The following is a 17,707-nucleotide window of genomic DNA, read 5'->3' as shown; positions in this document are numbered from 1 at the left end:
CTACTCAGGCGAGTAGTCCAACTCATCGTTGGCGATGAGAGCCTCCGATGGCGGTTTGTGCCTGCCTTTGCTTTTCGACCTGCCACTCGTCCGATGGCTTTCCTTTGCTCCCGCCATTTGCTGGTACGAGAAGCTCTTGTCCTCGGAGGGACCCCAGCCTGGGAAGCCTTCACCCTCGGTAGCGTAGGAGAAGCCGTCATCCACGGAGAAGGGATCGACGTCCACGTCGTAGCGCTGGTAGGTGCTCTGGTGGAGGGCCTCCTCCCGGGCACTGATCTCCAGTGTGCTGTTCCACATCCCGTAGCCAAAGTAGATGAGCAAACCTGCGGTGGGCAAGAGGGAGAGGGTTGGACCCCGGCTGCCCACACTGGCCCCAAAACCCCAGATAAAAAATGTTTGGCCATGCCCCAAAACAGCACCTGCCCCCCAAAACCTACGTCAGGGGTGGGTGGGGGATCCAGCCAGGCTCACTGCCAGCATCCTCCCACCCAGCGCCGGGTGAGGGTTAAGTGTATCTAAACGCACCTATATTTTTTAAGCCAGTGTATTTTACAGTTGATGTCTGCTCTTCAAATCTGTTGAGTTTGTGTTTTCGGGCTCCCAGCTGCGACTCCAAAGTCCGTATGTTTTAAACATCAGCTGGGATCACTGTTGGCCATGTGACTGTGCCATCTGCAGTTTTGGTGGGACAGCAGCTCCCAGCAGACGTGTGGAGGCTACCAAGCGCCGACAACCCACACCTCCACCCTGTTCCCCTCCCAGATATCTTTTTCTCTCTGGAGTTTTCTTATGCACTCAGTCTCTCTCCTGCTGGTGCTTGCAGCCATGTGTGCCTCAGGGTTGTCAGGACAAGCGTATTTGGAATCAAAACAGCTCTGAAATCCTGTCTTCCTCCCTTCAGGAGTTTAAATTAATCTTCTCCCTCTAGCCCTACCTGATCTCACCTTCCTAAACCAATGCTTTTCCCGGAAGCAAATGTATCAGGAGATCCAATTTCCAGTGGAACCTGGGATTAACCTACCCCAGATGTGTGCATAGAGAAACCCAGACTTGTCCACATGCCGTGGACTGGCCATGAGGGACTGCTTGTGGGGTTAAATCCAGAGTCTGTGTGGCAGGACGGCACATCTCTACCAGGAAATCAAATGGGATGTGCCTCCCCCAGCTGGTGAGCAGCCCTGGATGGGGCTCGTGGAGTCCATCACACCTTAATGGAGTGGCTTAATTGACTCATTGCCATTGCTAGCAGCTGAAGAGGTATTAGATGTAACCACAGGGGAAAGTATTTAATCACAGTGGATTAAACTGATGCTTTGGAGTCACTTTGCTTCCAGGTAGAAGGGCTTTCCCTGGTTCTGCAACTTCACCTGTTGCCTTTGAGGGCCAAAAAAACCACTGACCATGCTTTTTCCAGCCCATAGGGTGCACGGGGCAGCTGCTGGTCAACAGTCCCCAGCTTGGGCTTCAGGGACTCTCAGAGGCAGAGCTTTGCTATGGGAACTCAGTCTTGCAGGACTGACTCAGGATAGCAGATGTCCTTACCACGAAGCAAAAGTGGGAAAGGTAAAAATGGAGGAAAAAAGGTGGTAGCAACCTCCTCCTGAAGGATGGAAACTGTGAGACTACTCTAAACTCTCTGAGACGCCAAATTGAGATCCACGATCTGTTCATGTCATCTCCTGCTCTGCCAGCTGAGGTCAAACATCAGGAGGTACCTCAGAAAAGCATGAAGACTGGTGAGCCCAGCGTGGTGGCCTGTATCTGCTCACCCCTCCTCCAGGAGGGGTGATTCCTGCCTTTATGAGAGGTGGTTTCTGATTACCACCTTTGCATCAATCCTCATTCTCTTTCCCCACCACGTTCTCCCTCTCGACTCAGGACTCTGAACCCTGTTCCCAAAGCAGGGGGCTGCTGGTGGGATCCTTGGCCTGGGATGGTCCTTTTGGGTGCTAGCACCATGCTCAGAGTCTGTTGTCTGCAACTGAAGCTCCTGTAGGCTGCTGCAATATATAAGTTTATCTATAGGGTTATTATTTCTCTCTAAGGAGTCCTTGGCTTTGATACTGCCTTGTCGCTTCAGTTCTCTACACTCCAGACTTGGTAGCCTTCAGGAGGAACTATGAGAAGTGCTCTTTTTCTCTTGGGTTTGAGGAGTGAGCGGGTTGCAATATTAAACAAGGGGAACGATGGACATGCCAGGCTCCCGGCTACGTGCCAGGAAGCCTAAATTTGGCAAAAAAAAGAAGTCCACAACAGAGCCTGTGAGTCCTGAAATCCCCCTGCCGCAAAGTTAAGAACTTACACCAAGAAAAGGAGATACAGCCCACAGATCTCTTGGCTCTGCCTCTCCCAGGGCTGCTGGGCTTGGGCAGCTCTGGGCTTTGGAAGTGCAGTGCTGAGATTTCGGTGTGGGCTGCTGAAGAGCTCAAGTGGGTGAAATAGCAAGAAAGCAGGCAGATTTCTGTAGGAAACCTGCCTGCAAGGCAATTTCCAAAACCCACCTACTTTCCATCAAAAGACTCATCAAAATAGTCACCTTTGTGTGAATCAGTTTACTTCCATCAAACTGACATCTTCTGGAGGTGTAATTTTCCATTTAGCTGCGGTTCGGGGGCTTGATTAACTGAGGTTTCTAAGAACTTCAGGATGACAAGGGGCAAATGCAAAAGACTGGGTATAGTCCCAGCTGAAGAAGCATCAGCCTAAGCACTCTAATTAGGGAAGTTATTATTAATATCCTTTCAAAAGAGTGTCAGTTAAAAAATTAAAATAAATGAATCTGGGACTCACCTACAAAACACCAGACGGCAAATCGGATCCACGTGACTGTGGAGAGCTTCAGCATGAGATAGATATTCACCAGCATAGCAAAGGCAGGGACGAAGGGCAGACAAGGTGCCATGTAGGGCAGCTTCTTGGGGTTTTCTGGCTGCTGCAAGATCACAAACACCAGCACGACGATGAGCAGGATCATCAGTACAACGAGGAGGACAGCCCACCAGCTCTGCTCGTAGATGTAGTCTGCCCCAAAAATGATGAAGGAGCAGAAGATGAACATGAGGACAAAAAGCAGGATGACGCAGGTGGTGACCGTGTGGCCGGTGGCCACCGTGGGGCGGTCCATTTTCCCCGGCAGTCCGAGGTGGATCCGCATCGTGTAGTAGCGAGGGCCAATCAACTTCTTCAGCTTGATGAGGTAGATGTTCTCAGACTCATCTGCCTCTATCCCTGAGGTCATGTCAACCGTGCCATAATTGGGGTGATTCACATTGTAGGTGGATTTATCGGATTTCCCAATTAGCATCTCGTTATCCCCCAGCGATGGCAGATTTTTTGCCCCGCATGTGTTGGTTGGTGGGCCAGCAAACTCTTCTCCTTCGCTCCCTGGGGAGCAAGCTTCCTTCTCGCAGTCGGCCAGGATGCCCTCCTTCTTCTTGCTGTGCTCCTCGGAGAGGAATTTGACGAAGCCATCGATGTCGCTCTCGGGCTGGTACCGGAGGAGCAGGACGCAGACGGAGACCAGTGTGTAGGCGAGCAGTGTGCCAATGGACATCATTTCTATCAGGTCCCGCAGGCTGACCAGCAAGGAGAGCAATGCTGCCAGGAATCCAGAGACGATACAAGCCACTACGGGAGTTTCCGTGTAAGAGCTGACGTGGGACAAAAATCTGGAGTGTGAAAGAGTGGCAGAAAGTTAAAATTGCAGAAGGCAGTAGTTCCCTGTTGCCATAACCCTTACCCGGCTGGAGGGACCAGGCTCAGAGCCGCGAACCCTTCAGCTCTCACTGCTTTTTGGACTTTAGACTCCATACATCCAGAGACTGGAAATACTGCTGAGGCTGGGTCTGGAGTTAGACCTAGGTCTGACCAGCTCTGTGCAATCTGAAATGAGGACTGGGACACTTGCAAATAAGTGCCAAAATTTTATGCATTTAAGCTCCTCTCCTTTGCAAGTAATCCTTGAATTAAATGCTCGTCCTCCCATAACCTGTATCTCGGGTACCAGCACTAAATGAATCTTTTGTGTAGATTCTCTCCTGATTTCTTTTTCCTTAGGATTTTGCTTTGGTGTGTGCCCTGTTCTGCAAACACCAAGCCTGTGCTCCCTGCGGTGATGGCACCGGGCTGTCTTGGTGTGGGACAGTCCCCGTCCCCCCCAGCACACTTTCCCTCCGGGTCTCAAGGGTGCAAAAATAAACACCATCAAGGGCATGACTGACCTGAAGAGCAGCCCGTCACCAGCCATGGCGTAGATGACTCTTGGCATTGGGAAGAGGGAGCCCAGCAAGCTGACGGTCAGGCCGGCCACGGACCCAATGGCAACGATGAACTTGGCTGCATAGAAGCCGTGGACCACAAACATTTCCATCAGCGGGGACTCGGTGTCAATGGCATCGTACGGCACCATCAGAGTGAGGATGATGCTCACCTGGGGAAGGCAAGAGGAGCAGGACACGGGTGTCAGCTGGGGACTTGCAGGGCACAGGGGCTGCTCCTCAAGGGTGGAAAGCCAAAAAATTTCAAGTCTGATTTGGATTATATCCCTATGTCCCCTGTGGAGGGGATGTAAAATGCTAGAGGTAAGGCCTCTGAAGGCAACCCCCCTGGACACATTCCTGTGCAACCTGCTCTAGGTGGACATGCTTTGGCATGGGGGTTGGACTAGGTGATCTCCAGAGGTTCCTTCCAACCCCATATCATTCTGTGATACCTTGATGCAGGAGGCTGGTGGGACTCGGTGGTGTTAGCAACACTCACATTGGCCATGTTCCTGTGTGGGGACATCACTGCTTGAGTCATGCCCTCTCCGTGGGACAGGCCCAAAACCCAAGACGGTAGTGCTTGGGGCAACACTCTGATCCGATTTGAGCCAAAGAGAAAGTGGTTTCGAGGGAAGCCCACCATGCTGCAGGACAGGCGGTGGGTGAGTTTCTGTGAAATTATTAGAACAATATTTTTTTCTCCTTCGTGACTCAATTTTGCTCTTTTACAGTGAAAATCTCTGCATTTCTTGGGGCATAGAGCACCTGGATTTCTCTCGCATGGCCATCCCTGTCCATTCTTTCCCTTACTTGGACCCTCTCCCACATCTCTGGCAGAGGCAGTGCCGCTTTTCCCCAAAACATGGAGAAAAGTTGCTGCAATGCTGCTGCTCCTTCATCTTTGCACTTCTGGATGCAAAAATAGCTGCGGACGGGGATGAGGTACAGGGGGAAAAAACGGCTGCCCCCATCTCCCTGCAGCCATCAGAGAGAATTCAGGAGGGTGACAGGAGCCTGGGGGCAAAGCGGGCTGGGATTGAGGGGAGCCTCAGCAGGACACTGCAGTCACATGGGAACACAGCTGATGTCTCAGTTCCCACCAAAGAAAGGGACCTTGCCCAGAAGTCAGACTGGAACCCTGGCTCATGGGGAGGGGAGCCATGCAGATGCCCAGAAGGGACATGCTATACATATATATATATTTTTTTTTTAAATATATATATACCCTATATATGTATTTATATCTATATATGCATACATATATATTTATGTACATTTATGTACGCATAGCTAGTACTTACGGACACATATGCTGTCAAGCACGTGACGAGCGAGGCCGTGATGGCGTAGGGGATGGAGGTGTTGGGGCTCTTGGCTTCTTCTCCCGTGGTAGCAATGATGTCGAAGCCGATGAAGGCATAGAAACACGTTGCAGCCCCTTTGAGCACCTGCGTGGAGGACCGAGTATCTCAGTGACAGGAGGGACACTGCCACACAGCCAGGGAGAGGGAACCGAGCAAAAATGAAGGAGCTCAGTTCTGCCTTGTTGGAGCTAAAGGGGGAGTGGGGCAGATCGGGGCTGGGGGGCACACGTTGAATTGGGTGTTCCCATCTGGGGACTGCCCCTGGGAACACCCATAAAGCAGTGATTTGGTCTAGGGAAAAGATTTCAACGTGTGGCTCAAGGCGCTGGAGGCATCTGCAGCTCGCTCATGGTGCACCACAAACCTGTGCCTGAATCTGCTGGGAGATCCTGGCAGCGACGGAAGAGACAATTAACCGATTTCGGGTTTGCTCTCACAATACTCCTCCCTAAATCCGTTTATATTAGTAGGGATTTGTGGCATGTTTACGTGTTCCGTCTTAGCAAGATGGTCTCATGTGGCAGTGACACCCGCCAGCAGAGGAAGCCGAAGAGAGCAGCCACAGTCAGATGTGCGCCGCTTTCCAAACAACCCCTGTTTTCCTTGGAAGCTGCAGGCAGGTTAGGAGCACACGTTGGAGCACTTGGATGAGGAGTTATTTGTACTGTATAGTTATTATTTTTTGTAATGTGATTTTTTTTTTTTTTAAATACACAATATTAGCAAGGACGTTTATAGGATTGGAAAGCTGAAGAAGGCTAAAGACTGCGTGGCTGCGAGTGAGCTAATTTGCAGTTGTAAAACCCTCGCGTACGTCTAGCGAGCTGGGTACCACGTGCCCATCACACTTCTGTCATCTCGGCTGTTTAGTGATGGAGCAGACAGTACAGTTCACCTCTTTCAGGGGTGAATTACCTGCAATTACCTTTTTTAAGTGTCCCCTCTGCTCCTGGGGATCTCATGCCTGTGCTGCAGTGGCTTTACTTTTACAAACAATTTGGGAGACAGCCAACTAGTTGAAAATGACGGGAAGACCCTATTGATTTTGATGTGCTTCAGATATGCATCTTTTAAAACTCTATTTTTGTCAGAAGGTATTTGGGAGGGGTAAGTTAGAGCAAAACAGCTATTTTCTATTTTCTCTTTTTCAATCCCATTGTGTGGCACAAAAAGCCAAGCGTAATCCAAAGGTAAATATGACCTCTGCTCTCAAATGGGGCCTCAGTGCTCTTCTCCTCACTGTTGTTCCCTGGCAGAGAGGTATTGATTTACTGAAGGGAGGTGCAGGGACCGTATGGCAGCTTGGGAACTTTTCAATAATCAAGATTCTTAGTTTACTTTGCTTTATTGCTTATTTTTCTGCACAAAACTCCGATGGAGTCGAGCAGTGTAAATCTGAGAAATTATCTTGGGTTCAGGCCAGCTGAGATATTTTCAGTCTCTGTTCATCCTTGGATAAAAACCAGTGCAAGCAAGCTAAAAAAGCCAAATATGTCCAAATTCTCGGTAAGCTTTGAGGGAACATCCATAAAATAAGTACTGGCAGGTGGCATTATGAAGTGCTCAAAACAAATGCTTGAGAACATTGTTGTTGAAAACCAGCCAACACAAGTATCTCCCCCCTCCGCAGAGGCTGAGCCAGCTCCTCCTGAGAGCCCTGTCTCAGATGGCCACTGCTTTTTGCTCCATCGCCTGGCAATTAGTGGCATTTCCTGGGGGATACTTTCATGTGGAGATTGGCTCTCCAGGAGGACATTTTGGAAATGTTCTGGGTTTATTCTAGGAAATGGCAGGAGATACAGGCAAAGTATTGCTGTGGTCTTTGGGTTTGGTGGAGTGAGGAGGTCTGGATCCAAGCCTGCAGTGGTAGAAGTTGGAGGTCCCTGGCCAAAGGAGGTTCTAGCAGGGTTGAGATTTGGGGAGTGCTGTGGAAGTAGGGTGCCTATACCATGACCAAAACTGAATGAGTGGCAGGGAGGTGGCACTGCTTAGGTGTTGCGTGTCCCTCCATGCACCCAGGACTTACCCCTGGCCATCCAAAGGGCAGGAATTGCCCTTCAGCCCAGTTGTCACCTTTGACATAGAAGAGACCAGCGATCATGATGAAGATCCAGACTGCCAGGTTAATGACATTGAGCACGTTGTTCAGCCCCACCGAGTTCTTCACCCCCATGGCTACAACGATGGTGACGATGACAGCAATGACCAGAGCAAGAAGGTCAGGGTACGACTCCTCTCCTTTTCCTAGATAAGAGAAAAGAGGTGTGTAACTTTCCATCCATAGCGGTGGACAGCATCTCCAGAAGCTCTGGGGGGGCTTTTTAAAACACTTTTCAGACCCTGAGGCTTTGCAGAACTCCTTGGTCACATTGTAAACGTGGTGGCCAGATGCCCTTGACTCTGCTAGCTAAAGTTGTTTTATTAAGGTGATAAATCTTGATGCCTCAAGACACTGTTAGGAGTTTTGGGAGGGCAGTAAACAAACGATCAAGTCCCAGTTTGTGTAACATCTGCCAAGTACTAATTAAAAATCAATCAAACATTAAGTTTTCATGACACAGGTGCAGGACGGCTAGCTGGTTTACTTACTGGTAGGAACCACAGACCGTTGCTGGAACTCCTGGTCATACAGGGCCACAACAGGCCTGAGTTTCTACAAGGATTTACTGTGAGGGTGGTGAGACACTGGCCCAGGTTGCCCAGAGAAGCTGTGGCTGCCCCATCCCTGGAGGTTTTCAAGACCAGGCTGGATGGGGCTTTGAGCAACCTGGTCTAGTGGGAGGTGTCCCTGCCCATGGCAGGGGGGTGGGAACTGGTTGATCTTTAAGGTCCTTTCCAACCCGAACCATTCTATGATCCCAAAGGGGCTCAAAGTATCATGTATCGCATCCCCCCGAATCCTTTCTGCGAACCAGACTGCAAAGGCAAAGTACCAGAAGCAGACAGACGGTAAATAATGAATGAAGCCCTAATATCCATGTCTGACTTCTGAACGAGCTTCCAATTACTTTTCAGGCCCTAATTAACACAGGTAGCTATGCACAGCGTGACGCACCTAGTCCGTTCAATGTCCCGACGCTGTTGATCATCCAGCGGCTGATGGTGTGGTTGGCCAGTGAGTCGAACATGCTGCTGAGGGCGCTGGCCCCCGCGGCCGTGCCAATCAGGTACTCCAGGATGAGGTTCCAGCCGATGAAGAACGCCACGAACTCCCCTACCGTCACGTAGCTGTAGGTGTAGGCAGAGCCCGTGGTCTTGGGGACCCGCACGCCAAACTCAGCGTAGCAAACGCCTGTTTGGAAAAATACAAAGCAACGTAAGGAAAATGTGCTCGGAAAAGGAAAAAAAGTAAAACTGCCTTGGTCCCACCTGCCTGGAGGTGCCAGGAGGTGCCCAGGGCTGTAGTCAGCATCAGGAGGAGCTCAGAGTCATCCCAGGGGGCCATGGTGACTCTCCGTCCCCAACAGCTTGGCTTAAAAAGCAGCTCGTTTTCCCCTTAAAATCAAGCTGTGAGGGATTCTTCTTTTTTTATTTTTTTTTATTTTGAGGATGCTCAGTTCAAACTATGCCAAAACTTTAGAGCCTGTTGTAGAAGAACCTTCTCACAGATGTGTGCCCCTGATGTGACCCCCTCTGGTATGGCCAGCTGCAGCGCCCCCAGATATAAAACCAAAGCTGGGAGTGAATTCATGCACAGGGAGCAGAACTGGGCAGCACTGGTGGTGTGGTCCTGGGGGCCCTATTTCCCTGTGGTAGCTTTGATGGTGACAGGTACCTCCTCTTCCTCATCCAACAGGTGACACCATAATATGATTTTTGCCACTTTTCCTGGTATTTTATCAAATGTTTTATTTGTGATATCAGTATTCTGACAAGTTCCCAGCGCTTTTGGCTGCAGAACCCATCATAGCCCTGGGGTTTGCCAGGGAAAAGGTGGTTACAGTGAGACCTGCCAGAGGATGGTGTTTGGGTTTCTCCAAAGCACCGAGGGGCACAAGGAGGTTGGGGATGGTTATAGCCACTGCTTGGGATCCTGGACCGGTGTTGGCCAGCCGCATCCTAGAGTAAGATGCCACAGGAGGGCTCACACAAGGCTATACCGCTCCCTGCCCTGACAGCGCAATCTCCAAATGCTTATCTTAGATTATTGCTATGCAGATCCAGGCACGAGCACTGTCCTGATCATCCCTGCTCTCATTCGTACCCAGGCGAGAGGAGTTTGAACCTATCTTGCATAGAGAATGTAAGTTATTTTAACACTTAAAAAGGTTACATAGAAGCCTCATTCTGCAGAATAATCACAAAACTAACTTTGTAGAAGGAGAGGAGAGAAGCGAAAAGAAGGATTTAACTGGAACTGTTTGGGAGGAGATTTCAGTGGACTTTAATACTTCCCAAACTCCTTGTGTACTTACTATGTCAGGACACTGTTCAACAAAAACCTGACCCTGACACATGGCTGTCTTAAAACAACCATTATCTTTTATTTAAAAGGAATGGATGGTCTTAGTCATAAATTCCCCAAATATTAGTCAGAACAAGTGCTGGAGGGGCACACTGCATCCTGCATCTCTAGCACTGCGTAAGCCTCTGTCCTGAGGACCCCAGTTCAGCTCCTATGGATTAACAGGTTAGGGCTGTTATTATCGTTGTGTAAACACGTAGTAATTATTGAGTTCTTTATCAACTACTTTTCTCTATTTAGATGATAATAATTGCTTCAAAATTGCAATCAGTTCAGTACAGAGAGAGGAATGAATAATTTATAAAAATGTTATGAGGTCGCTGCTCTTACTGTAAGTGCAGTTTTCACACAGTACGAACACAGAATTATTGAAACCCTAAGCTGAAGTTGCTGGTGCTTCTTTTATTGGTGTTGGAGGGTTTTGATATTCCATTCACCGTTTAACTTTCTTAAACGTGATGCTGGCAGTGCTTTTCAATGGGACTCTCCAAAACCTCATTTCTGTAAAGCAGGCCCAACCGCAGGAGCAGCAAGACATCCCCGTCACCCAGCCCTACAGACAGTCATTATTCAAAGATGATGAAAAATGCATGCACTCGGTGAACGTAAGACATTCACAGATAACTAGAGGCCTGAATGATTTATGAAACAGGTGCTCTGGTGGGGACAAGTATCTAGTTTCTCTCTTTGATGGCCTTTAAAATCATATAATCATTCTTGGAGGCAGCTCTGCTTTTAGCCGATGACAAGATAAGGCTTAAAGAGGATTGTTATTGATACAGAATGATAATGGCAAAGCAAAGATATTAGTATGTATAAAATGGTTGAGTTTTCAATTACTCTACTAGGATCCCAAAATAGAAGAGTAGTCTTTGACTATGCGTTGCATACAGAAACACGTTGTGGATATCTGCATTAGGTATCAGCGTATATTAAGAAAATAAACTTTTTTTTTATCATAGCATGCAGTATCCAGTCCGGGGGACATGAGATGCAAGATCTGCCGTCCATCCCTGATTACCACTGGCCGTTATTGGACGGCATTAATCAAACCACTTTGCTTTGGGGTGCTGCAGGTCCTCTATCAGAAACGGGGTTCACAGCACTCCCCTCTCTGCTTAAAAAGGAAGATACCATCATGATTTATTAGGGTGCAGATTTTATCTGGGTGCAGATAATATCATCATTTATTAGGGTGCAGTTTTTATCTCCCTAATATCTGCATTATTATTATTATTATTATTATTATTATTATTATTGCAATACAACTGCATAATAAAACCGTGTTACTCAGTTATTCGCAGCTATTCCCCAATACCCGGAGCAACGCAGCTCTCCCGAAGTCCCCGCTGGGCACACTCTCCCAACCACCACTCTTTGAATTTGGAGACAGATTTCTTTTTTTACTCCCCAACCAAGAGTGATTGCAAGTTTCTGCAGAAAACAAGCCAACAAAGTGGTTGTTTGGAAGAGCAGCCTTTTTATGAAAGACCATTTCTTTTCCTTGAGCATCAGCTACACTGTGTAATTGGCATGACAGTCGTTATGCTGGTGTAATTATACAGTTATTGACATTATTCAGAAGGACATAAACACAGCTGAGTTGTTTGGTCCATGGCATCGTCCCTTCCAAGATCTGATCTACAAATCCTCATTTTCCAGATTTAATTGACCTCTCCATTCCCTGGTTTATCTTGTTTGGGGGTAGGAGGTGAGGCACCGCAGCTTTCCATACAGCACATCTACATTAGACGTTTTTGTGTTAGTGGTGGCTTGGGCACGAGGACACGCAGGGACCATGCGACAACCCACAGGGCACTGGCACGATGGGAGTGATGTTTCAGGTGAAATAAGCCTTCGGGGAACAGCCTTTCAGCAGCACTGGAGGTAACACCAATTAATTCATGCTACCATGCAAGAATTCCAGAGGGACCATCCTTCGTTAAACAAGAGCAGCCAATTTATCGAGGCAGGTATGTGGCAAAATTCTATTTTCAGCAAGCCACTGAGCCTGTCCAGTGTATTTCATGACCACTGCATGCAGGTATATAAAAGGCAGCTCCATAAAGAAAGTTTCCTTAGAAAAAGGACTGCTGCTTCTCCAGCACTGCCCAAGCAGCTCATGATCAGCTGCAGCTGGAGCCCCTCATCCTGGCCCTTGTCCTGCAGCCAGGCAGCACCTGAGCCACATGCTCATCTCTTCCCTCCTCCATCGTGCACTTTGGCTGTTTCTGAGCCTGCTCCCACATGGGTACCAGGTAAGAGCATGGCAATGCGCTCCAAAACTGTGTGGCTTGGTGCTTGAAACCTTCATCAAGGGTTGCTGGGGTTGCAGAGAAGTTCCTGTGGGAGAATCTCTTCTTGCACAGCCTGGCATCAAAGCCTGTGGGGTTGTGTGGCAGTGGAAACTCTCCCACACCATTAACCATCATGGGGGAGGACCTGAGCCTTGCCTGAGCTCACAGTAAGGAGTTTGCAAAATGCAAAGGTTGTATTACTTTAGGAAAGGAGACCACTAAAGGGATGAGCAATGGCTGGTGGGAAAGTCTGTGGAAAGGGTAAGGGGGGTTGGGTAAGATGAAAACTGCTGATTTTTGCCAAGAAGGGGTTTTGGTGAGAGATGGGGATGAGAGTGGGAAATCCTGTCGGTCGCGGCTGATGGAGGGAGCCTGCGGTGTGCGCTGCATAGAGGCTTTCTGGAGGAAATTTGGGCAAATGTTTCTGTTTGGGAGCTGAATAAAAGGCCTTCTAGCAAGAGAATAAAAGAGAGGGATTTAATTTACCAGTTTAATCAATGATGTCTGTAAGTACCCTGACGGGGCACATGTTGCTTAAACCTAAAGGAAGGTAAGCTGGAATTTGTCGAGCAGATGAAATTATGAAATTGGAGAAATCCCTATCTGAAACTGGGCTAAACAGCATGGAGAGACTCGGGGATTTCTCACAAGTGGGACCTTCCCGGTGGGGCTTCCCTGAGGTGGTCACCTGGCGAAGCCGAATGGCTTTCTGGAAGGGGCTCCTTTTAGCCAAAACCCTTCTGGGCTCGCTTTGCAGGCAGTGGGATGTGACTCTCTGATCTTCAATACATCAAGGGAGAGCGGGTGATCTAGTGGTCTCATCTGGCCCTAAAACCATGAGAAACTCCTTAAAATCTGTCCGTGCACGCTTGCCCCATCTCTGTGTCCCGTAGGCCGGGAGTGGCCATGATAAAATCACTTCCCCCATAAGCCCGATAGCCCGTCTGGCTCCTGAACCCTTGCTTGGTTCTACTTGCCAAAAACGTGTTGCTGTTATAAACAAGAGCAGCCTCAACGATGAAGTGAGGAAGCGGCCAAGGAAACTATCAAAACACTGCATCCTTCGCGAAAACACTTTCCCAGGGCTACAAAAGCAAGCGGAGATGAAAGCTGAGGGGGAAGCGGTGTGGGCTCCCGTGGGTGAAGGCAGGAGGAGCTCCCCGCTGAGGGGCAGGGCTTGTGTCTGGGGTGAAAAAGCCCCTTTTGGAGGACAGCATGTTTTTGTTAGATGAGACCCACCCAAGCTCCATTTGCTCTTGGTTTGCATCCCAGCCAGCAAAACCCTCACAGAGGAGAGAAAGCGGACAGTGGGAAAGGATAAAGACACCGAAGCTATCTGCTGCCTCGGTTAAAAAAATGGGCATTTTGGTTCATTTCTTGTGTTGGGATCTCAAACAAACATCTGATCTCATTGCACGCTGTCAGCTCGTGTTCTGGGCTGAAGCAGTGGTAAATGTGTCCAAGCCACCTTGTCACCGGGGTTCTACTGGGGAGCAGGGAGGCAGGACTGTCAGTGTGGTGGTCTCTAGCCAGCATCGCTGGGATCTTTCCCTGGTACGGCATTGGGGAGAGCATGACACTCGTCCCTGTGCTGTGCCTCGAGGTGTGTAGGAGGTTCAACCTCACACCAATTTTGGCGGCATCTCCACAGAGCAGCACTGCAAGCTCTAGGGAAAGAGCATGATGTGGCTTTTACCTCCCCCTACAAAAATCCAGAGGCTTGAAAAGCTGAGCCAGGTCGTTTTGCTGTGTTTGCTGTTCCTGTCTTCTGTCAATTTTGCCCTTTGCCATTTACTCAAGTTTCCTTATCCAACCCGCGGATAAAAGCTGGATACGAGACTGACACAGCATGCAAAGTCCTCTGAGCCGGGAGAGCAGGAACATCACATCATCGTGTTAGCACTGATCTGGAAAGGACAAACGCCAGCAGTACCGGCTTCATGTGGAAACCGCAGCTCGAGCCATATGCTCAGCTGGGTTCCTACGGAGGAGATGGAATTCACCGTCTTCTCACTAAAATACATAATTCCTCTCTCTCCCCACATTTGTTTATTGGGGTTTTTGTTTGGAAATTCAAATAGTGATCCTGCCAATAAAATCGACTCCAACGCTAATTGAGGAATTGTTTAACTGTTAGCAATGTCCACAGCAAAAGCAGATGGCCCGGGTGCTACCCAAGCCACTGATATCCTTTCTGTTGAAACAGAGGGTCCCACAAGCCACGTTGAGCTCTTGTTCCAATGCTGTGGCTTGGCTGCAATCTCTGCCTAGGAAACGTGCTGCAAAACTCTCACTGGTGTTTTAAATGCATTGACCACAGGCTCCATCCTCGAGGAAGCTTTCAGCAGCTCATCAGGGGTAGTTATACTTGGGCTGCTGGCTCCCAGTACAGGGTTTGGTCTGGGCAATGAGAGATGGTGCACCGCATGAGCACTGGGTAAGCCCAGTGTGAAATGGTATTTTTAGGCCATTTTAGGGGAAGTTATTGCCCCCTCATAGCTTGTGCTGCTGAGCATGGGTCCTGCCAGGTGTCCATCCACCCGTGAATGGAGCCAGAGGATGGATGAGACGGTGTGTTCCTCAAAAAGCCCACCTGCGTGACTCACCTGACAAGATAGAGGCAACAGCAGCGATGATGAAGGAAACGATGACCCCGGGTCCTGCCATCTCCTTGGCCACCAGGCCAGACACCACGTACATGCCGGTGCCCACGCAGCTGCCGACGCCGAGGGAGATGAGGTCGAGGGTGGTGAGGACCTTGGCCAGCCTGGCACCCTGGGCGGTGGCGGTCCCTGTGCCCTCCAACATTGACTCCACGGGCTTGGTGCGCAGGACACGGGTGCGCAGGGCATAGCCCGCTGCCCCCCATGGCACCCGCCGTGGGTCCAGGCGTGAGAAGAAGCCACTCATGGCTGGTGCTGGGCTCCACGGAGATGGTCACGGATGGTTTCGACAGTGCCTGCTCAGGGCTGTGGCTGCATCCCCGCACCCCGGCTCCCTCCTGCGCTGGCAGCCTGGCTGCAAGAGAGAGCAAAAGTGCTTACAACATGGTTTTTAACCAAAATAGCAAAGAAAGAGGGATGTGCTCTGTGTAGAGGAATTGAAAGGAGCCCCTGAGCCATTTTCTGGCTGGGCTGTAGTGCTGGGAGAGCCCTTGGGGCCAAGGGTAGCTTTGCTTTCACCAATGCTACTGCTCCATAGAAATCTCCTTTCTCCATCCCAATTGTTTTGTACAACAGAGATGCTCTCCCCCTCCCCCGCCACTTTGTGTTTGTCTGAGTTATTTTAGTTGCAGTTATTAATACGGCCCCATAAGCAGCAGGAACCTGATACCCTCTGAATGCCCATTACGTGGCTTAATTGCTACCAAAAGCCATGTCTATGTATAACCACAAGGTGATGGTGGCCACTGTGGCACCTTGGGTCCTGGTGGGGACTAAGCCCAGCCCCAAGCTCAGTGGCACCACAGGGATGCTCCTGCTGGTACCACATGGCAGCCAACCGTCGCTGTGTCCAGCCACATGGGACCTTCTGCAGGACATTGCTATGGTCCACCTGTGCTGGGACCATAGCTTTGCTCCTATATCCAGGAGACCACTGTCTGCCTGTGCCGGGCTGCGGCTGGCTATGGGGCTTGAACACCACGAATTACAAGGATGGGTGATTTTTTGGTGCTATAGAAGTTGACTCTTACAGCTCTCTGGCTACTCTGGTTGATTTTTACTTTTTTGCTTGCTACCATCATACTAAAGGGCAAAGTTTTAAAGGATGTTGCTTGTTCAGGTCCCAATGAATCATGTAGTTAAAAAAAGCCCTTGGTGTGGTTTCTTTGTTCAGATGATCACTTTGTTTTTGTAGTTATTTAAACACTCTTTTAGGTTTGGTTGGTTTGTTTTGGTTGGTTTTTTTTTTAAATTAAGAGACGTTGTTTTTCTGGAGTAATGGCAACAAACTTTGGGGTCTGGCTTCTGCGTAGTTAAGACAAGCTGAGAGAGGAGCTTGGCAGAAGCTTTAAGATGGTCTTAAAATTGTCTTACGTTTCCAAATCATGAGATTGTCTTAAAAATCATGAAATTATTTTGTTCTTTCTCTGTGCTTTTTCATCCTGGGTCATATTTTTAAGAACTATTCAGCAACTGCTGTTTCCCCTGCTCTCTTTCTGCTCATTTTTTAGCAAACTGCGTAGTTGTCAGGCGAGCTCCTAATACCAGCAGCAATGGCTTCCTATTGACACATGACGACTTTTTGACTTTGAGCAAAATAACAAGAATTTACAACCTCTGCATGCTAAAATTAGGAAACAGGAAAAATAGTTTATTAAATATGAATTTTAGCCTGGCAGCTTCTTTCCTGTTAATACAGAAATCTCTTTTTTTTTTTTTTTTTTTATTGCCTTGAAGACAAAACAATTATTTTTTCCATCTTTACATCCAAAACAAATTACATTGTGTCTACCAGGCAGCCTAGTGTTGCTGGAGTTTATTAAATAAAACACAGCATTAATTTCATGTTTTGGTTGATCACAGTTCAAATTGTGCTAATTTTTTACCTCGAGCAACCGCAAGCTGAAAGGCTGGATGTTCTAGCTAAGAATAAAAATAAGGCAAAATTGTTACCGCTCTTGAGCAAATATGCATCTTTGGGTTTGGCTTTTGGGTTGCTCCAAGGAGTCGGTTGGTTTGTGGCATGGGCTGGATCTCAGGTTGGGTTTTCCTTTCTGGTTTAAATGATGGTTTGTGTTGGAAGGGGGCAGCTGAGCCAGAGATCAGTGGGTCTGCGCCAGCTGGGGTGAAGCAGAGCAGACCTTGGGGCAGCGGGGCCATGTCCTGGCTCCTCCAGGGTGGCTCTGCTTTACCAGGGCTGTGTTTCAGCCACCGGGGAAGTAGCTCCTCTAAGTGATCACCACCCAAAATTCATCCTCCTTTTATCCAAAGTGCAGCATCTCCAAAGCAAGGGCTGGCAAAGAGGTCTTGCTGTACTTCACCCAACCACTTCTCAACCTTCATTTAGTTATTTTCCTTGGACTTTATGGATGCTCCTAGTTGAGTTTGAAAGACTTGGGTTGCTCTGCTTAGGTTTGTGTCAGATTGACTTAAACTATCCAGGAAGCTGGGCAGAAGTATCTGTCTGGTTTTTGAATGGTTACAACCTAGACATTCTTATCTCTGCGCAATTTTCTCATGTACTTCATACTGTAAGAAAATACCTTTCCCAAGTGAACCTGTCCTTGATTTACTCCTGCCAAAAACCCATCAAAAGGTGAAAATAATAGATACTGAAGAGTCAGCTCTTAGCTCTTGTAAGGAAAAACATAATGAG

At 48.7% G+C, this 17,707-nt stretch overlaps 1 protein-coding gene across 1 annotated transcript; it reads right to left on the bottom strand.

Annotated features, from left to right (window-relative positions):
- Window positions 1-15,298, bottom strand: SLC7A14 (solute carrier family 7 member 14). Its single transcript, XM_074153249.1, has 7 exons — window positions 14,995-15,298; window positions 8,682-8,918; window positions 7,653-7,870; window positions 5,564-5,710; window positions 4,221-4,429; window positions 2,791-3,668; window positions 1-323 (listed from the first exon to the last, which is right to left on the bottom strand). Exons 1-7 carry the CDS (start codon window positions 15,296-15,298, stop codon window positions 1-3), a joined length of 2,316 nt encoding a protein of 771 aa, XP_074009350.1.
- Window positions 15,299-17,707: the final 2,409 nt, after the last annotated feature.

The sequence above is a fragment of the Numenius arquata genome, chromosome 9 (genome assembly GCF_964106895.1).
Source record: "Numenius arquata chromosome 9, bNumArq3.hap1.1, whole genome shotgun sequence".
NCBI lineage: Eukaryota > Metazoa > Chordata > Aves > Charadriiformes > Scolopacidae > Numenius > Numenius arquata.
This window is presented reverse-complemented; position numbering and strand designations above follow the sequence as displayed.